The sequence below is a fragment of the Narcine bancroftii genome, chromosome 1, assembly GCF_036971445.1.
Source record: "Narcine bancroftii isolate sNarBan1 chromosome 1, sNarBan1.hap1, whole genome shotgun sequence".
NCBI classification, from domain to species: Eukaryota; Metazoa; Chordata; class Chondrichthyes; order Torpediniformes; family Narcinidae; genus Narcine; species Narcine bancroftii.
The window spans coordinates 403449094-403471587 of record NC_091469.1 but is presented as its reverse complement, the minus strand read 5'-3'; the positions used below and the strand labels follow the sequence as shown (position 1 = coordinate 403471587).

Here is a 22494-nt window from a genome sequence, read left to right as displayed (position 1 = left end):
TTTTTAAAAGGAAACTACAAAAGTAGTAACCCCATTTAACTGGGTGTGGAAAGAAATAAAATTTCCCCCCACCCCCCCCCCAGAGGTGGCAGACGTCTTCCGAAAGCTTCAGCGACCTCCATTCCGCCCCCCCCCCCCCCCCACTGGACTTAAAATTATAAGTCTAAGTCACCTCACAGCCCCAATGCATTCAATCCCAAAGCTTGTTCCAGAACATCAATATCAATCAAGCTCTTTGACCTATTTATCTTCCCATTCCCATTTCCATTCTTCTTATCAGGTGCCTTCCTCTTAGGTGAAGAATGCCTTTCAGTAGCCCTGTCTGGCAAAGAATTGGCAAAAATTAAAGCATCACGATCACTCAAAAAACTGTGATTGGAAATTACCATAAAAGATCTTCAAAACTGCAGGGTATCTAAAAGAAAACTTATAACCCTTCCTCCAAAGCACTGCTTTAGCAGAATTGAATTCTTTACACCTTTTAATAATTTCTTGACTTAAATCCAGATAGGAAAAAACCTTATTTCCCTGTACCATCACCGGAGACTGATATCTACGTGCATTTTGGACTGCTACTCTCAAAATAGCTTCCCTATCTTGGTTCTGTAAACAACGGATCAAAACAGCTCATGGAGGTTGACCGGGATATGGTTTACTTCTTAAGGCCCTATGTGCCCTATCTAATTCCAAACCTTCTGGAAAAAATTCCAATCCCAGTGCTTCAGGGATCCACTTTTTAAAATGTTTTTATTGGATCCAAACCCTCAATTCCTTTGGGGAATTCCCACTATTTTAACATTATTCCAGTGGCTTTGATTTACCAAAGAATCTATCTTCTTCAATAAGTCGTCCTTCTGAATTTCCCATCCAAGAAAAGAATCTTTCACTTTTTCTATTTTTTTCTTTGTTACAATCTACTTGTTCTTTACAAACTTGAAAGGCACCTTTCACTTTCTTAAAATTGTCTTGAACCGTATCCACCATATTCAAGCATCTATTAACATCAGTTTTAACGACAGAAATATCTTTCTTAACAGAAGAAACTTCTGTTAAGAAGCGACAGAAGAATGACCAAGAATCATTGCCTATGCCAGCAGATCGTTATCAGATGTGGAAAGAAGATACTCTCAGACAGAGAAAGAAGCACTCGGACTTGTATGGGCCTGTGAGAGTTTCCATGCATATTTATACGGCATTGAATTTGAACTCATCACAGATCATAAGCCATTAGAGGTGATCTATGCACCTAGATCCAAACCATGTGCCAGAATAGAGAAATGGGTACTCATTGAGAGCCAGCTTGATGTCCTGTTTTGCGGAAACTGCCAAAATGTTTGGCCTGGAAGTCAGCCTGAAGAAAACTGAGGTCCTCCATCAGCCAGCTCCCCACCATGACTACCAGCCCCCCCACATCTCCATCGGGCACACAAAACTCAAAACGGTCAACCAGTTTACCTATCTCGGCTGCACCATTTCAATGGTAATACTATAACTCAACTACATTTGGGCACTTTCCGGTTTCGTTTCGGCCTGCCTGCGATATTGTCGTCGCTTCTCGGTTGTTCACTCTCAGCGTCGGAAATACTGCTCGCCACGGCTTCGGGTGTTTCTGGTGCTCTAGTCACTTCATCAGGAGTGCTGGTAACTGCCTGTGGAACATCATCAGGTCTCTCAGTTTCAGCATCTCGTATTGGCCTTTCAACCTCTTCGCTCGATGTATCTCTGGACTGGTACCTTTTTACACCTGATACATTTCTCTTATACAGGACTCTAGTCGGAGACTTGACTGTCACCATACTGCCACTTCTGGATATGACAGTATAGGGTTGATGGTAATAAGGTGTGTCTAGCTTACCACCAGTTTCATGCCTCACTAGAACATTATCTCCTGGCATGATGTCTGAGTACTTGGCTCCACGTTTTGAATCTGTGTACAGCTTTGCTGCACCTTTCTTTTCAGCATCGTGGTCCCTCATCTCCTGGTCGTCTCGGATTTCCTTTATTTCTGGCATTTTTGTGCGGATTTTTCTCCCAAAAAATGCTTCTGCAGGACTTTTTCCAGTGGTTGCATGAGGCGTTGCTCGATAGACAGCCACATAAGATAGCAATGCTTCTCGCCAATTTTGTCCTTCTGCGTGTGCAATCCTCAATCGTTTTTCAATGGACTGATTTTGTCTCTCTACTTCTCCGTTGGCTTGCGGCAATTTCGGAGTTACTTTATGATGGTGGATACCTGTGGTCCTCATGTATTCCGCAAATGTCTCTGAAGTGAATTGTGGACCATTTTCAGAGTATAATGTAACAGGTAGTCCATATCTTGCGAATATCTCTGCTAACGCTTGTATTGTTTTTTTTCAGTGGTTGTGGACTTCAACACCACGTACTCATAGTATCTGCTGTAGTAATCTATCACTATCATAATTGATTCACCCGTCGGTAAAGGTCCAAGAAAATCAACAGCTACGTCGATCCATGGTCCTGTCGGGAGTTGCGTACTCTGGATCGGTTCTGGCGGATTACTCCTACTTGTGATTAGACATCCGTGACAAGTTTTAACAAATTTCTTGGCATCTTTATCACAACCTGGCCACCATACCTTGGTTCTGAGGTTTTGCTTAGTACCAACAATACCTAGGTGTCCTTCATGCTCTAAGGACACGATCTTCGGTCTCAATCTTTGTGGAATCACCAATCTGCAACCTCTTAATACACACTGTCCGATGCAACAAAGTTCGACTCTAATGGGAATGTAAGCCTTGTGAGTACACTTGTCTCATTGTCCACTCTGTATGCATTCTCTTACTTCCCTGAGTTCTGGATCACGTTCGGATTCTCTCTCGACTTCCTTCGTAGTCACAGCTTTTGGTGTCGCCTGACTAGCTACGAAGCGTACAAAGCTCTCTATTTCTATTCCCAATTCTGACTTGGATTGTGGACCACCATCCTTCACCAATCTGGACAGCGGATCAGCAATGTTTGTTTTCCCTGCAATGTGGATTACTTTATATTTGTAGGGTTGTAGTCTGAGTACCCATCTCTCTATTCTGGCACATGGTTTGGATCTAGGTGCATAGATCACCTCTAATGGCTTATGATCTGTGATGAGTTCAAATTCAATGCCGTATAAATATGCATGGAAACTCTCACAGGCCCATACAAGTCCGAGTGCTTCTTTCTCTGTCTGAGAGTATCTTCTTTCCACATCTGATAACGATCTGCTGGCATAGGCAATGATTCTTGGTCATTCTTTCCTGCATGCTTCACCATCTCTCATACCACGTGACTTCCGGTACATCTCATACATATTCATTATCATGACAGTCTCCTTAATTTTTTTTCACTTTCTTCTAACTTCCCTCTTAAATCATCTATCTCCACTTCTACTGCAGCTTCTCATTCCTCCACATTTTCTACGCTTTTCCTTATTTCAGTCATGATCAACTCTAAGCTTTGCATTTTGTCTTCAGCCTTTCATTTTTCTTATGATTGAACTAAATTCTAATGATAGCCATTCTTTTAATGACCTCATTTATTCTTCAAACAAGGCTTTATCTAAATTTTGTCCTTCTATTTTACCTTCTTTCCTGTGAAGATCTTGGTTCTTCCTCTTCTGTGTCTGTATTTATGTCTGTCGTCTTCCCTTTGTATCTGTGCATCTTCATCTCTCTCTGATGAGCTGCTTCTGTGTCCTTGATGGGCTTCACGCTGCTGGACCTCTTGCTGCAGGGCATCCCATCGCCATTCACCTTCAACCTCCTCGTTCCCTTTCTCATCGGTTTTCTGTTATTCTTTCCTGCATGCTTCGCCAGTCGAACGCCCCGATGCTGGGCGTCTCTCAGCTGGCCGCTCCGCAGCTGACCGCTCCTCAGCTGAGTCCCCCTCCTGCCGGCGTTCAACTTTGTTTGCTTGCGCAGTTGTGCACCTTTGCTTGGCTCTGAGAGTAATTTTTGAAGTCCGCTAGTCAGGAGGACACCACTCCTCCTGGGACTCACCAACTTCTCCATGGTGGCTCCCTGCTCCGATGTGCAGGTAAGGCTGCCTTCTTTTTTCTCTGGTGATTTTCCTTCTTCCCTTTTCTCTGTTATACTTAATTTTTTTTGGGGGGGTGCCATCTCCTGGCTCTTGTTTGTAACTTTATCTTTCTTTTCCTGTATTTTATATTATTGAGCTCTGTTTTTTCAAACTTTTTTTTCCCTTTTCTCTGGAGAGGGCTGGTTCTACTTGATCAATCACTACTCCATCACATGACTCCTCATATTCCTCCACACCTGAGGGAGGCAAATGTTGGAATTGCAGGGCCCATGGTGGATATATTCAAAATGTCCATAGTCATTGGGGGAGATGCTGGAGCATTGGAGGGTGACTCATGTTGTCCCGCTGTTTAAGAAGGGCTCCAAGAGTAAACCAGGCAATTATAGGACAGTGAACCTGACATCAATGGTGTGTACATTTTTTTGAAGGATTTCTGAGAGATAGGGTATATAGTTATTTGGACCATCTTCAGCTGATAAAGGATAGTCAGCATGGATATGTGTGTGGTAGGTCGTGTTTAATAAATCTTGTAGAGTTTTTTGAGGAAGTTATCAAGAAGGTTGATGATGTTTCCATTTGTGGATGTTGACTATGTGAAGTTTAGTAAGGTCTTTCATAAGATTCAACATGAGGAGTTGGTTCAGAAGGTTAGGATATACATGGTGAGGTGGCCAACTAGATTTGAAATTGGCTTGGTGGAAGAAAAAAGTGGTGATGAATGGTTGCTTCTCAGACTGTATCAAGTGTAGTGCCTCAAGGATCTGTGTTGGAACCATTATTGTTTATCGATATAAATGACCGAGATGATAACGTGATGAATTGGATTAGGAAATTTGCTGATGGCACAAAGATATTAGGCATAGTGGACTTTGAGGAAGATTTTCAAAGCTTGCAGAGGGATCTGGACCAGCTGAGAAAGTGGGCCAGTAATTGGCTGATGGAATTTAATACAGATAAGCGTGAGGTGTTGGACTAGAAGAGCGAATCTGGGTAGGATGTACACAGTAAAAGGTAGGCCATTGAGGAGTGTGGAGGAGCAAAGAGATCTGGGAATACATACATTGTTCCCTGAAGATGGTGTTGCATGTGGACAGGGTTATAAAAAATAATCTTAGCCTTTATAAATGAAAATATTGAATATAAAAGTTGGAATGTTATGTTAGTTATTCAAATCATTGGTGAGACCACACTGAGAAGATTGTGTGCAGTTCTGGTCACCCAGCAGCAGGAAAGATATCAATAAGATTGAAAGGAGGCAGAGAAGATTTACTAAGATGTTGCCAGGTCTTCAGGAGTTGAGTTGCCAGGAAAGATTAAACAGATTATGACTATATTCCTTAGAATGAAGAAGAACGAGGGAGACTTGTTAAAGGTTTATAGTGTAGATGGGTATAGGATGTTTCAACTTTAGATTTGGGGAGATGAATACGAGAGGTCATAACTTTAGGCTGAAAGGGGAGAGGTATAAGGGGAACATGAAGGGAAAGCTTTTCACTCAGAGTGGTAGGAGTGTGTAATGAGCTGCCATCTGATGTGGTGAATGTAGATTCGGTCTTGAGTTTTAAAAATAAATTGGATAAATACGTGGATGGGAGGTGTCTGGAGGGTTATGGAATGAGAGCATGTCAGTGGGACTAGCTAGTTTTATTGGTTGGCACAGACCAGAATGGTTGAATAGCCTTTTTTCTTCTGCTGTAGTGTTCTATGGTTTACAGTTCTTCTTTGTTTACATGCTTATGCTGTGAACTGCATAACGTATTCCAAGTGTTGCCTGATCAAAATGTTAGGTGCAATTTTACTTCCTTGATTTTGTACTTCGTACCTTGTCCAATGAAGCCAAGCAGGCTAGATGCTTTTCTACTCTAACAACTTGCATGGTCACTTTCAATGAACTATGCATCTAAATCCCTAAAACTCTCTTGTACATTTAAGAGTCCCATATTTAACTGAATAGATTTCCCTTGCATTTTACTTCCAAAATGTAAGACCTCACATGTGTCCAAAGTTCATCTGCAATTTCTCTGCCCATAACTAACTGAGCTTCATCCTATGTTTTATTTGATCAACTGATGAGTTCACACACACACACACCCCAATAACACCATGAGGTATAACATTAGCTACTACAGTCCTCTGGAACGTCTCCTTTTGCCTATCAAGATGCAAAGATCTTTAAGAAGGCCCCAGCAATCTCTTCACTTCTCTGAATAACTGGCAAAATATACCATCAGGCCCAGGGACACCCAATTTGATGTTCCTCAAACAAACCAACATCACCTTTTGTTATATTAAAATGCGCAAACACAGGACTTTTCACATTATGCTCCATGTGATTCTCCTTTGTAAATACCTTGCTTACTTTCTCTGACCATGCCCAAGTTCCCTTCTGTTTATTGCCAAATGCCTTTATCTCTCAACTTCAGGTAATAATGTAATAGCTGCAAAAATGATACTCATTCTTGCCATGAGCTTAACACTGCATATAGCAACAATCACCTGGATCAACTGCAAATGAACTAGAAAAGGAGAATTTCTGTTCATTTCCTTAACTCCAGCTCTTTTGTGGTCTATCTGCTGGTGAATGATCTGTTCTTGCTCTTGACTGCAATAACTGTAGCTGAGAGTCCTCACTTTTGGTAATTTTTAGTATCATGAAGCAATAGAAAGTGCAGCTTCTAATTTGGTGAAATACGAGGGATTCTCGCTGCTTTTTCTTTCAGCTTATGTGAACATGCTTCAGCCTCTCTCCCACCTGACACCCAAGTTGGCAGGTTATCACTTTGTAAAATTAAAAATTGTATGAATCTTTCAGTTCCAGTTGACTAAGCACTAATTTCCATTCCAATGGGTTACTCCAGTGTCAAGTGTAAAATAGTTTCAGGAGGATGTGCTGGGGAAATAAACCTGTGCCTGGGTTGTTGAAACAAGCAGCTCCATTTTTATAATAATTTATTATCTATTAAAACTCATAGGCAACTTTTACAGTATTGATACACTATCAATAACTCAAAAGACTAGAGTTATGAAACCATAGGTTTTTTATTTATAATAAACTTGCAGGTCGTCCTGTGCTGTGACCCAGGCTTTCTGGGTAGAGGTTGAGGTCTTGGAGCCTTTACACAAGATCAAAAGGGAGGAGCAATTGGGGCCGACCCAGATTAGAGTGTACAGCAGTTCACCACATTCACCTCTTTTTTTGGTCCAGCAGGATGATGTGGGGAACAAAGTCAACAAAAGTCAGAGGCTGTTGGTCCAAAGTGGCCTGGTCTTCTGTTGGAACCAGCAGAGAGTCTTTTGTAGCAGTTTTGCTGCAGCTGGGTCTGTTGATTCTTCCTGAACCTCCAGTAGTGTGCCTGCTGGGAACATGGCGGCTCAACCGGAGTGACTGAGGTGGGGGTGGGGCTAGGGTGCCATCATATGTAGTGTGTGCCCATGGGAGGGGACAGTTTTGTTTGGCAGGTATGCTCCTTGGGTGCCCCGCAAGATCTCCGATAGAAACAGTTTCCTTGCGGTCATCTAGGAAGGCCATGTACGCATATTAGGGGTTTCCATGGAGGAGCTGGACCCTTTTGACAAGTTGGTTGGTTTTATGACCCCCCCCCCCCCCTCGTGTGCTTCCATAGCAGGACTGACCCTGGGGACATCAACCACGATGGCAAGATGGTCCCTGACGTAGACTTCGTAGAGAAGGAAACAAATTTGTTCATGAGGGATAGCATGGGTAACAATACATAGCAGCAACCTGATTGCGTGAGTGCCTTGGAAAGGACCTTCTGCCAGTAAGAGACAGGCAGCCCCTTAGACTTGAGGGCAAGGAGGATGCCCTTCCATACTGTGGTGTTCTCTCTCTCCACCTGGCCATTTCCCCCTGGGGTTATAACTAGTAGTCCTACTGGAGGCGATATCTCTGACAAGTTGTGTCAATACCTGCTGGCCACTCATAAATGAGGACCCCCAGGTCGCTGTGGATGTATGTGGGGTACCCGAATAGAGAGAACAATTTGTGCAATGCCCTGTGATGATGGTCATGTCTGGGCAAGGGATGGCAAAGGGGAAACATGAATGCTCATCGATGTCCGTGAGGAAATACACATTGCATTTGGTGGAAGTGAAGGGACCCTTGAAATCCATACTCAGGTGTTCAAACGACTGTGTAGCTTTCACCAGGTGAGTCCTATTTGGTTGGTAGAAGTGTATTTTGTACTCCGCTTAGATCCGTAGTCCATGGTCGTATCTCTGACCTCCTCGATGGAGTATGGAAGATTATGAGATTTGATAAAGTGGAAAAATTACACGACACCGGGGTGGCAGAGGTAATTGTGGAGGGGTTTGAGGCAGTCTATCTGGGCATTAGCACATGTCCCTCAAGATGGGGTGTCTGGGAGCTTGTTGAGCTTCCTCAGCCGATACAAAATATTGTAGTTTCAGTAGAGAGTTTGATTCTCTACATCAAAATTGTATAATTCTTTAACTTGACCTGCTGTGTATCGTTGAACATAAATGCCACAGCCCATTAGGGTAAAACTTTTGCCAGCCAGGTAATTCCTCCAGTGCCACACAGCTTCAACTATTACCTAAGCCGCCTCCTTGATGGAGGAGTGTCAGCTTTCAGGTCCCTGGAGGGTATGGGAGAAAGCCATTGACGGACCTGCCTGGTTCAGGTTAGCAGCCATGGCAAAATTGGACACATCATTCTCAACCTGAAATGGGCCATGTTAATCCACTGCTTACATTATGACTTTAGCTATGTCTTTTATGTGACTGAAGGCTCCCCAGGTCTCTCTTGTCAGGGGCAAGTACGTAGACTTGATAAGGGGGTGGGCTTTATCCGCATAATTGGGCATTCACTGGACATAACAGGAAAAGAATGCCAGGTACCTTTTCAGGATTTTGAGGCTGTGGGGAAAGGGGAGCTCTAGAGGTGTGGTCAGGGCCAATAACTCCATTCTCCACAACACGGCCAAGGATCGCCAGGTGGATAGTGCAGAAAACTCATATCCCTGTTGTATGTGAGGTTTAGACATAGGGCTGTTAGGAATTTCTGGAGGTTGACATCATTATCTTGAAGGTCGTGACTGCAGATCACAAAGGCAGCACGCAGGTCATTTTTGTCCACCATCTGGTCCATTTCCCTCTGGAAAATGGAGACATCGTTGGTAACCCTGAAGAGGATCCTGAGGAAATGGTAGAGGTGGCTATCTGCCTCAAAGGCAGTGTACTGGCGATCCTCCTGATGGATGGGGAGCTAGTGGTAGGTTGACCTGATGTCATCCGTGGAAAAGACACAGTGTTGGGCAATTTGATTGACCATGCCCACAATGCGAGGGAGTTGATAATAGTCAGGCTATAATCAATCACCATCCTGTGTTTATCTCCATCCTTGATAACCACCACTTGGGCTCTCCACAGGCTGGTGCTGGACTCGATGATCCCCCTCATTCAGGAGTCACCGGACCTCTGGTTTAATAAACATCTTTAATAAACCCTATCATCTGCTTTATGTAGTGACTTGTTTACAGTTGGGGGTAAGACAATTTGTCGGTTGGAGCGGGGGTGGGGGGTGGTTGGGGAGCAGGGTGATGGCCAATGAACTGCAGGTTGCCAACAATGGTGGGGGGGGGTGTGATGAGAGGGTACTGTCATATTGCATTGTGACACTCTTGAGGTGGCAATGAAAGTCCAACCCAAGCAGCACTGTTGTGCAGAGCTGTGGCATGATAGAGTTTAAAATCCCTGTAAGTCATGCCCTGCACGGTCAGTGTTACAGTGGTGTAGCAGCAGATATCAGTTGAGTGAGACTTTGAATCCAGGGTGACCTTATTAGCTTACTGGCTTTTCTTTAAGGGAGTAATGCTGCACCATACCAGGGTGGATGAAACTCTGCTCCTGTTATCAAAAAGGCATCTTATCATCTGATCATTTATTGAGGTGTCCATCATAGACTAGGACAGTTGATGTGGGCAATTTTGTTCCACCATCACAGAGGCTAGAGTCAGTTTGTAGTCTGGCCCGTGTTGACTCGTGGTCTGGGATCTTATTGGTGCCAAAGTGGCGGTACGGTTACCCCTGGAAGTTGGCAGCATCCAAGATGGCTGCTCTCATGCTGTGCACACGGTGCTGGAACTGGAAGGTGGCTGCAAGTGGTGTATCTTTGTATAGTGACTTTCTAAAGACAGTTGGAGCACATAACGTCTTTCGGTGAGCAGCGTTTTTGGGGATGTTTTGGTTGAGTGCAAAAGTAGCACTTTGAGTGCTCATGGGAGGCTGCAGCTGTGGAGGGTTCACTCATCAAACGCAGTAGCAGGCTGCAGGCCTTTGGATCAGAGTCCCAAGATGGCGGCCCCATGTGAACCACACGCCATTTGCCGAGTATGCCTCCATAATTACAGAGGGCCATCTCCAACGATTTCACAAGGTCGATCGTCCCTCTTAAGTCTAACTGACTCTGATTGAGAAGCCTCTGGTGCACATAGTCCAACCTGGTGCCTGCAACATGGGCATCCTGGATCATGTCCTCTGTGTTTTGGGCAGCTGACAACTGGAGGTTGCACATTTGCGCGAGTCCACGCAGGGCCTGAAGGAACTGGTTACTTAGTTCACCCAGTCGCTGTCTGCGAGTAGCCAGTGTATTCCTGGCAAATACCTCATTAATTTTCTTCCTACACTGGTTCTTGAGCATTTTCATTGCCTGATCTTTGGGAACACTTGATGTCTGACCTGGGAGAAGAGATGTAGCTTGTTTGTCTACATGGCCATGACTCTAGTGGAGTTCTGTAGAAAGACGTCAAATCAGTGTAGCCAGAGTTCAAAGCCGTCTGAGGCTTCTGGGGATTGTGGGTTGATTTCCAGCTTATCAGGCTTCAAGAGTTTCCCCATTGTTGGGGAAAAAAAATAATGTAAATAAAACTGATATACTATCAATAACTCAAAATACTAGAGTTACAGAACTATAGGCTTTTATTTAAAATGAACTTGAAGGTCATCTGTGCTGTGACCCAGGTTTTCTGGGGAGAAGTTGAGGTGTTGGAGCCTTAATATGAGCTCATGGGGTAGGGGGAATGGAGAAAGCCACAGGTCCAGTCACTGGATGGGCCGAAGCCCGATTAGTGTACAGCAGTTTACCACAAAGATAATTTTGTGAAGGCTTACTCTGTGGATATTTGAAATGCAACAATGGCATATACCTGACTCTGATCCCTTGCACACAGCTATTTTGTTCTCAAATTTTCATCCACACAGCTTGTCTTGTGCATGCATACTCTCCTACTTCAGTGCTGTCAAATACCAGTATGACCAGCCACTCTTCCTGCATGCATTGCTTGACGGCAACCTGAATGAAATATTCCACAGTCAGGTTTTGTTTTCCTCCATACAGAGGAGACAACACAAAAGTACAAGTCAATTACTGTTTCACCAAGAGGAATTATTTTGATCCCTACTCAGTGGAAATGGTGGATGTACATTACATCCCCTGAAGGTGTGTAGAGAAAATATCAATGGGTGTTCCTGTTGATCATGAGTGGATCAAAGCTTTATGGAGGGATCTCTGCTTAAATGGAACTTGATGGTGAGCTTAATTTTGGAGGTATGAGAAATTGTGTAAGATTTGGAGTAAATCTGAAGCTGAGTGGTGTTTTTTTTTAATGGTGTAATTCTCTCCTTGATCTGGAAGGAGAGGGAATTGTAGCAGAATAAACCAATGTTGAAGTTCCTGCCTATTGTGCTGCAGGAGAAATCAAGAAAATTGGCAAGCATAATGGACTTTGGGGCATTCTGGTGTTGAAGTAGGCATACCAGAATATTAATGGTGATAGTTGGGACTGTAGGAGTTCTTGCAGGGGGTAAGGTTGGAGGAAGTATTTTCAATGTTGCTTTGGGAATCTTTGGGTGGTACCCATTAAACCATTCCATGAAATTCAATTCAAGAAATTGTGTAGAGTCAGATGGGCTGGGTGAAAATGAGAGCGGGGTGGATGTTGGCTGCAGAGGTGATGATGCTTTTGTTATGGTAGCAGAACAGATCATTATTGCAATGATTGAACCAATAAAACATGGGGAAGGGAATCAGACAAGCACTGAAATAAGAACTATTTAATTAATCCCACAGAAAGATGGGCACAGCATGAAGCTATTCTGCTTCTGCTTACTGCACATCTGGTTTGGAAGAAAAGTGAGTAAAGCAGAAATAGAATTGAGCTAGTTGGAAGAGGGTGCTGGTCAAAGATAAAGGAGATGATTGTGGACTTTAGGAGGAAGTTCGACCACTCTCCATTGGTCAATGGTTCTGTCAGGAGAGGGTACATTTCCATGGTGTGCATACAAATGACAACCTATTCTGGACCCACAATTCCTCATTACTCGGGAAAACAGAGTCTGCACTTTCTAAAGAGGTTGAGGAGGGTAAAGCAACCAGCCCACCTTGACAACATTTTATGGGAACCACAATTGAGAATGTTCTCTCTGGTAGCATCATTTTGTGCTCTGGTAGCTGCAAAACATCAGACCTGAAATCAATAGAGGATCATCAAAATGGCTGAAAAGATTACTGGGGTCTTCATTTCCTCTATTGATGGCATTTACTAGGAAGATTGCTTAAATAAAGCTCAAAGAATAATGGAGGATCCTTTACATTAAGAAAGAGGTACAGGGGCATCAGGCAAGCCAGGCTGAGAAATCCCAGAAACTGAGTGAGATTGATGAACAGTATCCTGTAACTAAGTAAATCATCACAAAATATATATGCATATTTTAAATTGTATCTTTGTAAATACAGTGGAACACCATTATAACGCGATGGTTTGGGTCGCGGAAAAAGCGGGGTGGTGCTAAATTGGGTTCATAAAGAACAGTATTTTCAAAAAAATAAAGAACACGTACAGTACCTGTATTTGCAATCATCTTTTTATTTCTTAAAAAAGCAATCAAGTATTCGTTGTCTGAACATAGCATTTCACTAGTGGTGAGCGAAATCCAAAATGCTTCTGAGGTGGAGAATTTTTGTGGTCCACATCCTTGAGGTTAGCCTTGAGGTTCTCAATGGCATCAGACACTTTTGGGGGGTGGGGTGGAGGCTCCTCATTGTCATCCTCCTGTGGTTTGGGAACTGGTGCTATAATAATGTTACTGACGATCTCGGAGTCCTTCGGATGCTCGTATGTCGGGCATTCGTCATTGGCAGAGAACCATTGGTGAAAATCCTCTTCGCTAAATTGAAATGGCTTCTGTGCCTCACCCACCTGTGAAGCTGTAGAATTCTTGGTCATCGTCGTCATCATCTTCCTTGGTAGATTTTCAGGAAGAACAGGCTGGAAATGAAGAGCTGACTGCTGCTCAGCCCTTCCCACCAAAGTGGCAAAACTTCTTTAATGTTCGCCACGCTTCCTCCTCCACTTTAAATACAGTTCATTTAATAATTGACATCTCTTTCCTGGGAGAAAAGATCGACTCTTTCCCCTGTGCATTCCTCATAATCCTGTACTTTCATTTTGTCTTCTGTCAGCTTCTGTCACTCCAGAAAAGGCAACCCAAGTTTCTTCAGTCGCCTTGTTCATACCCTCTCATCCTGGCCAGAATGTTGGTAGATATCTTCTGTGCCCTTTTCAAAGCCTTCTCATTCATACTGTAATAGGGCAACAAGAATTGCAAACAGCAGCCCAAGCGCAACCTATCTAAAGTTTTATTTGCCTGCATGTAATTTCCTTGCTCTTGTTCTCAATGCCCTGACTTGTGCAGGCAAGCATACCAGATGGCTTCTTCACTGGCCTATCTGTGTGACTACTTTTAGGAAGAAGTTACATCAAGACCTGTGTGGGTGAGTGTGGCCTACGTGCACATACTACGAGTACCTCAAGCAAAAGCTGTGGACAAATTAAAGGATTTGCAACATGGTGAGGTCGATAGCATTCCAGACCAGTGATCCAGATTTCTACAGGAACTCTAGGCAAAACTTACAGAAGGCTATCTCAGCAGCAGAGGCAATTTGAAGGGAAGTTAGAAATGGTCAGATACTTGGGAACTATGGCAGGAATTGCAGGTGATTACATCCTACAAGGTGAAGCCAGACATCAAAAATGGCTGTGATGCTTCACTACCTGATGAGCTAAACGCCTTTTATTCTCACTTTGAAAATGAGAATTCAACTACACCAATGAAAGCCCCTGCAGAAGCTTGTGACTGTGAACTTGAGGAAGGAAAATCAGGAGAACACAAACCATCTCTTGTTGAGGGGTCAGCAGTGGAAAGGATTGAGTGCAAATTCCTGAGTGTTAACACCTCTGAAGATGTATCCTGGGGCCTCCATGTGGATGCAATCTCAAAGAAAGTTGGCCTTCACTCCATCAAGGTCATCGACAAGAGGCAGTGACTCAAGAAAGCAGTCTGTCTCCTCCAGGAGCCTCGCCACCCAGGCCATCCACTCTTCTCACTGCTACCACCAGGAAGGAGGTACAGGAGCCTGAAGATGCCCAACTTTATATATATATATAAAAAAAAAAGCTCTTCCCCTCTGCCATCAGATTTGTACTAATATATTTATTTTAAATGTAATTAATAGCAATTTTGCACCTGTATTGTTGCCACAAAATACCAAATTTTGCAAAATGTTCATGGCAATAAATTCTGACTCTAATACACTGGGGGACCAGCAGTGCTGTTGAGAGTCATTAAGTATTTATTTTTCCCCCTTGTATTTGACCTATCAAAGTGCAGTATCTCACTCATGCTTGGATTAAACTCCCATCTACCATTTCTCAGTCTGTATCTCTAACTGATCTACATGTTGCTGTATCTTTCAATGGTTCTCTACACTCAAATTCCAAACTCTGTCATCTGCTAACAGACTGACCCACTTATCTACACTTTCATCCAAGTCAACCCTCTCTCAGGTGCATGTGGATTGGAATGGAATTGGGTTACTCAGTTTAAAGACCAAATAAACCTGTTTCCTTGTATGTACTTTGAAACTAAAATGATGATCAAAGTCTTTTTTTTTAAAAGACTAGGAACTACATTTTTTTTTCAAAGTTTTTGCAATTACCAAAGTGAACATGCAAGAAAGGAATGCTCATTCACTTTAAATCTCCCTTCAGCTGAGAGTTGTCTGACTACTGATCTAATTATTGGTTTATTAAGGTGTTTCATTTTAGGCATATGAGGATAAAATTTGATGTTTCAAGAAGGCAGACAAAGTTGCTCTTTTGACTTTAAAATTTTCAAAACTTTAGTCCAGGAATTGTACCTTAAAAACCTAATGTATCTTGTGGTCATCAGTACTGGTTATATTTTATTTCTTCATTGTTTCATATTGATTGCTGCTGTTACTATCTTGCCATATTTGCTCCTCTAAAATTCAAATTCCTGTCAAATACATTTAAAATGGCTTTGAGCTGAATAATACATAGTAAAAGTGCTGTGAGTTGAATTGATGTATGGTGATCAATTAGTCTGAAGCAAAATATCAGGGATAATTGTTGATCCTGTCCATCTCCTATTAATTTTTTGTTTGGGGAAATGCAAGCCAGTATGGAACCTAGTTTTTGGTAAAGTTAAAAATGAAAAGGTAGCCAGAATATTTTGAAAGAACATGAGAGGGCAAATTTCTGGTTTGAGTTGAGCTTAATAGGATAAGCCTGTTTCAGATAAATTAATAAGTGAACACGTTGCTTTGAAAATCTTTTTGTTTTTTTTTTATTGCAAACTTCCAACCAACGCGTGCATTTTATGCAGGGATGATAACATATTTAATTGAATTATCTTGATTTTTCCATCTATTGAAATCAGTGATTAGAAATTTGTACTTTCTGATGATCCACAGTAGGTTCCATATTTGATATTGGTTATTCGGAAGACTTAATCTCGGATGTTAAACTTATTAAAATTTTGATTTTTTTTTTTTTGTTGCATTTTGTGATTTTTTTTTGATTTTTTTTTTACCCTCCCCATTATTTAAAGCTACAAATTCTGTTTAAAGTCATCAGCATATTTGACAAACGTTTTGGTGTTCACATCTACGCCACATATTTGCTTACAGTTTTTCTTTTGTTGTTACAGGCTGATGGTTCCATATGGGGATGGGGATGCCTTGGTGTCGTTCTTTTTCTAGTCACTTTTGGACCTTTTGCTATATTTTACTTTGCGTTTTATATCCTGTGCTTTGTGGGTGGGTGAGTATAATTTAAAAAAAATCTTTTTTAAACTTGTTATTCTTGCACTCTTAAAGATTAATAATAAATAATATAATTCTGTATATTATCTAGCATATTAATTACCGGTTTGTGTAGTTTCATTAATCCTTAACATTAATGTTTCTTAGCATTTAAACTCCAGTTTGTTACTTAGCTACATTGCTGCAAATATTGAATTGCTTTTCCAAGAACACTGGTTGAAAAGGACACTTTGTTAGAAATGGGAAGAGAAGTAATCAATGCATAATTGTTGGCAAAAAGTGTTTGAACTTTCACCCACACCCTGATTAAGGAAAAATAAGTAGGATTTAAGAGACTGTTGATCATTTGTTTATCATTTTTGTCAATATTCATAATTTGCTCCATGCTTTCTTTCCAGCTGCTTCTGAATATCGAGGAAAGGTCGCTTTTATACATTAGAGAGACCATATGACACTTTACAGCACGGAAACGGGCCCTATCGGCCTTTCGAGTCCATGCCGGTTAACTCGAACCACTCCACTAGTTTTCTCCTCCCACACTCCGCCCATATCCTCCAACCCCCTCATATCCATGTACACATCCAACCTTCTCTTCAATGACAGAAAGGACCTTGCATTCTTTACTATTTTCTCATATTTGCTTTGTTGAAGTGTCATCATGGGTTTTTTAAAATTTAAAATGTGCAACTTTCTCTCTTGCCTAACAGTTTACTCCAATTAATTATAACATGTTGCATCATCGATTGCTTGTTCAAGTTTATTGTCTTCTAATTGCACAAGTACAATCTGATGAAAAAGTGTTCTCCAGTTCTTGATGCAAGGCATGCAGGTACACAACCAGACAAAACACATAGAGATTAAAAGCTTGGCCTGCATATGTGTTGTTTCATATTAAATAAATAAATAAATAGATGTTTCATGAATTTGAGAATCTAGGATAGTTGATGTGAGCAGTTCCTTTGGTCATTCAGCTTGTTATGGTAGATATCTTTTTGTTCCTTTTAATCGTCTTTTGTTTATAAACCTAAGAAGTTGATGATCTTGATGGATAGAGTTGTCTGCAATGTCACTGATCTTCATGCACAAGGTTTATTTCTTGCTTCTGACCCTTTTCTTTCTCAGAAAAAAATACTCCGTACTTGGCTGTTTTATTGTTCCTTCCATAAAAATTGAATAGAGTACAAAGTTTATAGGTTTATAACTTTGAGGTGGCTTAGCAACTGATTTTTTTTTGGGATGGGAAATAAATGTAGCTTTTTACACTGTTGCCTCCAACCTTAAAAAAAAAATATGATTTTTTTTAAAAAAAATCCATATCGATACATCCCTCCATTATTAACTTGCTTCCTTAACTTTCACCTCTTTAACTGTTTATGTACTAGATTTGGTCCTCTAAATAATATTTGTCATCCATCAGCTGTTGGTCTCTATCTGCAGCTCTCCCAAAATCCATCATCCTTCCACTTTTAATGGTCTTGTGGAAACTTCTGGTTAATCTGAATCCATAGTTGACCTTTTTCTTTTTTCACACTCATTATAAAACTGCAGGCTGTGATGTTAAATTTGGCAGTGTTCATTGCATTACAACATTAATTTTATTTGCTGAATTCAAATTACAGCAAATCAACTAAATTCATTAAAAATTAATTGAATAACAATAGGCACAAATATTACACCTGCATTGAAGTGATATAAAACAGGCATTCAAATAATTTAAAAGTTGTAATAGGTTACCTCCTTCAGTTCAAATAACGTATTGCTTAGTTCCTCAAGTTTTAAATCATGAGAAATATTTTACGACTTGTTCTTATGGTGTTGATTCAGTTATATCAGAACAAATAAATTGCTCTAAACTTTCACTTTTAAGAAAAAAATGTTTCTTTATAAAACTTTTTAGGGGAAAAAAAATCCTGTATATATTAAAAATTAGTACCAAAATAAAATCAAAGTTCTGGAAAAACTCTGCCTAACCACACATTCTTTAAAAAAAAAGGACTCTGACTGAAATGTTGACTTGGTTTTTCTTCCCACAGGTGTGTCTTGACTTGAATATTTGCATTTTTTTTGTGTTAATATTTCAGGTCAATGATTCTTCAGAACTTTTATTGATGATAGTTACATTTTATGATAGAAAATTTCTTACCATGTAAAATGCATCATTATTCTTTGTCTTCTTTAGATGCACTTTATCATTTTTCTTTATTTCTGTATTTTATTTCGTTGTTAGATTCTGTTGATAAGTTTTAAACTGATATATATTGAAATTTATGCATGAAAATATGAAAGTCTACAGATGAAGTGATTGAAGTAAGAACACAATGCTGGAGGAACTTAGCAGGTCAAACAGTGTACTTTATATCGCAAAGATATAGCAAACATTTTGGGCTTGAGCTCTTCATCAAGCCAGAGTAAAATATGTTGGGGGGGGGGCGGGGGCGGGGGCGGTAGAGGCAAGGGGAGGAACACGGGGCCATGAGCAAGAGATCATGGGTAGATAAGGGAGGGAGGGCACAACAGCAAACTGGGGGTGGGGGGGATGGTCTGGAATGAAGAGGGAATGGGGTGGAAAGCTAGAGGATAGGGAAGAAAGGGACAACAGGGAGTATTCCTGCAGAGCCAGAGAAGTCTTGTGTTAATTTTCATCCAGTCAGAGTGTAGCATCACTTCACTTGTGAATCTATGTGGTCATCGTCTGCATCTGGGGTGCTTCTCCCCTCTCTACATCAGACTGGGTGATTGCTTCGCTGACCACCATTGCTCTGTCCGCATCAGTGACTGGGATCTCCCAGTGGCTAACCACTTTAATTCTGCGGCCCATCCTGTGCCAATATGTCTGTCCATGTCCTTGTGCATGACCAAACCAAGGCCACCCATGAATTGGAGGAACACCTAATATTCTAACTGGGCACTCACCAACTGGAAGACATGAAAATAGACTTCCCTGATTTCTGCTGGACTACCCCCTGTTCTCCCTCTTCCCCATCCATCTTTCCTCCGGCTCTCAACCCCCTTCTCAGTCCTTTCACAGAGACATATTCCCCCCCCCCCCCACCTAATATTTGTGCCCTTCATCCTTTATCTACCTATTACCTCTTGTCAGTGCTCCTCCCGACTCCTATCCCCTACTATTTTATTCAGGTGCATGCATGCATTTTGCTTATACCCTGATTAAGGGCTCAAGCCTGAAACAATGGTTATGTATCTTTGAGACATAAAGTACACTGTTTGGCCTGCTGAGCTTCTCCATCATTGTGTTTTTGTTATTATTGTTTTTTTTAAATGGTGCTACATGATTAGCAATTGACCCAAACCAAGATGATGTACGCAAACTTGTAGCCAATTGAGATTTTAGAAAGGAGAATCTCAACAGTTCGCCATTCAATCTTGTTACACTTTGAAGCCTTCAAGAACAAAGATTGTGTGAACAGCTACATAATATGCATCTGGACACTGATGGCATTGAACATAATGATACTGTTCACATCAAAAATGACAATGTAACAATAGTTCAACCAGATTAATTGGTTCACAATGTGAACTTAGCAGAATTGACAACTATACTAGCAAGTTAACTTTTTTGATGCAATTTGTCTTGGTGGGAAAAACATTATTTGCAGCTTAAATTTTCTTTAATAATTTTTGCTTTATTATCTGATTGTAAAGTTGGACTGATGAAAAATTGTTAGTTCTGTTTCCCTGCTCACATATTTCATGCTGAGTATTTATGGCATTTTATAGCGAATATATTTTGCTTTCAAAGTTGGTAAGTAGGTTGTTGAAAATTGTAGTCAAACTCAAACTTCTAATAGAATTTTCAAAAATGCTGTTGAACTTTTGAGTTGGTGTCAATGGATGTACTTCTTGGGTATTGATTGTATTTTGTTTTCCACTGTTTTTGAGTACAATGAGTTGGATGTTATTGGAAGTTTTTGTGCTTCCCTTTTATTTTAATACAAATTATCTGAAAAAATGCGCAGGGTGGGCGCCATCAACACCCCATCACTGATGTTAATCACGATATGGCGAGGTTGGGGGAGGGGGGGCGGAATGGGTTCACTTGCCTCTTTGTCTGCAACGGCCTTGTTGCTGGCTGGGGTTGGGGCTTGGCAATCTGTTCCACCGAGGCGCTGTTTTCTTTCTTTGCTCTCCAGAGCATGTCCGCCCGGGCTGCGACTTTCCTTGGGTTGCTGAAGTCCTCGTCAGCGAGCAAGAGTCAGATATCCTCAGCCAGCTGCTACTAGAAAACTCAGAGCAGGCAAGGCCTGTGCAACTTGGTGAGTGCACGCATCTCACTCACGAAGGTGGAAGGGGCCCTGTCCCCAAACTGTCATGTGCAGCAAACGGGCAGCGTGCTCACGCCATGATAGCCTGAAAGTGCAGGGGCTGCCGTAGAAAATTGATGACCCTTGCTGTTGAGACCTGGTCGAGCGAGCTCACTGCGTAGTAGTGGCAGGTGTCATCAGCAGCGATCTGTCAAGATGGAACTGGGCCTCAGCCTGCTCGAACCACACGTGTGGCTGAAACGCACAGAACATTGGCAGCTTTAGCAAGATCACATAAAGAGCTGCTTTGTCCGTCATTTTCATGTCTAACTGCCAGCTGGACCTGTTGCAGTCACCAATGTGGCATCCACGCTATGCGAAGTGTGGAATACGAACTACAAACAGTCGAGGTCAAAGACTAATTTATTGCACTGCCAGCTCTGTTTATATTTATTCCCTGCCCTGACGACAGGAGCGATGCCATCGCAGCACCGGCCTCCGACTGGCCAGCATTTCCATTGTTCCCACCATGTGGGAGGTCACGCGGGACAATGGTCGTTGGTCTCTGCAGGGCCCTCATGTTTGCTGCGTTCACCAGCCATTTTGTGATCCGGGCTGATACTTGTTTCGTGGGCCGTTACACCAACCTATTTCCCACTTTTGTCAACCACTGTAATGTTGATGAGATTAAATGAAGGGTAGGTAAAAGCACTTGTGAAATACAAAAGTTGAGGCTGGAACATTAATTGTTGTAATAACTTAATTTGGGATATCTGCCCTTGGGTACATATGATGATTAAAACGTAGCTGGAAACTTCTCTGAAATAATCAATACAAAAACAAAATTAGTATTTAGCATTTCAAATCTAAATTGGCTCTCCTCATGTCAGTCAGTCGTGGTTCCAACTCTTTAAACATAATTCTCCGTTTTATGTCATTATGTATATCAACATTTTGAAGTTGGTGAGTAAATCTTTCACCATTTTTTTCAGGCAGAGAATTCTTATGTGAATTTTTTTTTCTCCTTGCCTCTGATTCTTTTGCTATTGCTTTTAATTTTTCTGATTGTTGACCATCTTGTATTCATTTTGTTTGAACTCCCTGAATTTCAAAAACTGTCTAAAATTTGATTCTTGTTTTTTTTTTGTTGTTGTTACATAATTCCAACCTCTCAAATCTATTCACATAATTGTCCATGATTACTGCATCATTTTTTTTTTCCTGTGTCTTCACTTCTGGCAGTGCAGTGATCAGAATTAAACACAATGAAATTTTTCCAATCTATTAATTGTGAAGCTTACAAATTTAAGTTCTTGCGAGTCACTATCTCGGAGGATCTTTCTAAACAGAGCACATTAATGGCATCATGAATAAAACACATCATTGCCTCTACCTCCCCAGGAATTTGGGAGGTTTGGTATGATACCAGAAAGCCTGACAAATTTATACAGATGTGTGCTGACCGGCTGCATCATGGTCTGGTTTAGAACACCAATATCCCCGAGTGTAAAGCCCTGCAAAAGGTAGTGGGCATAGCCCAGGACATCACAAGCAAAGCCCTTCCTACTATCAAAACCATTATAAGGAATGCTGCCTTCAGAGAGTAGCAACAACCATCAAACCTTCAATGATCCACAGCACCCAGCCAACTCTGTTCTCTCTGCTGCCATCAGGAAAGAGGTATAGGTTCAGGAACAGCTACTACCCCTCTACCATCAGACTTCTCTCAACAACAAACTCAATCATGGACTCATTTAAGGACTTTTTCTTGTGCAATTTGTTTTTTTTACGCTTTTCTCTCTGTTGCACAGTCAGTTTGTTTACTTTTATATATTTACAGTTCTTCATTTGTTTACATGGGCTGTGTACAGTTTTTTTATGCACGACCAATAAGTGGTAATTCTGCCTCACCTGCAGAAAAAGGGATCTTGGTTGTATGTGATGTATGTATTCTGATAATAAATCTGAAAAGTGTTTTTCTCAGATAGCTTTCATAAGTGATGCAAAAGGCCAAAATAGCTGCATATATTGATTTTG

The 22494-nt window shown here is 41.5% G+C and overlaps 1 protein-coding gene across 14 annotated transcripts in view; it reads left to right on the top strand.

The window, feature by feature from the left end:
- The window catches only part of snx13 (sorting nexin 13), a 206626-nt gene that overhangs the window by 30347 nt on the left and 153785 nt on the right, over positions 1 to 22494 (top strand). For 9 of the 14 annotated variants that reach the window (XM_069913808.1, XM_069913812.1, XM_069913805.1 and 6 more), the window contains exon 2: positions 16081 to 16193. The exons of 1 other annotated variant lie outside the window; for it this stretch is intronic. In XM_069913808.1, the coding sequence (XP_069769909.1) occupies positions 16081 to 16193 (113 nt within the window). 4 more of the 14 variants (XM_069913807.1, XM_069913810.1, XM_069913809.1 and 1 more) reach the window with 4 other exon arrangements.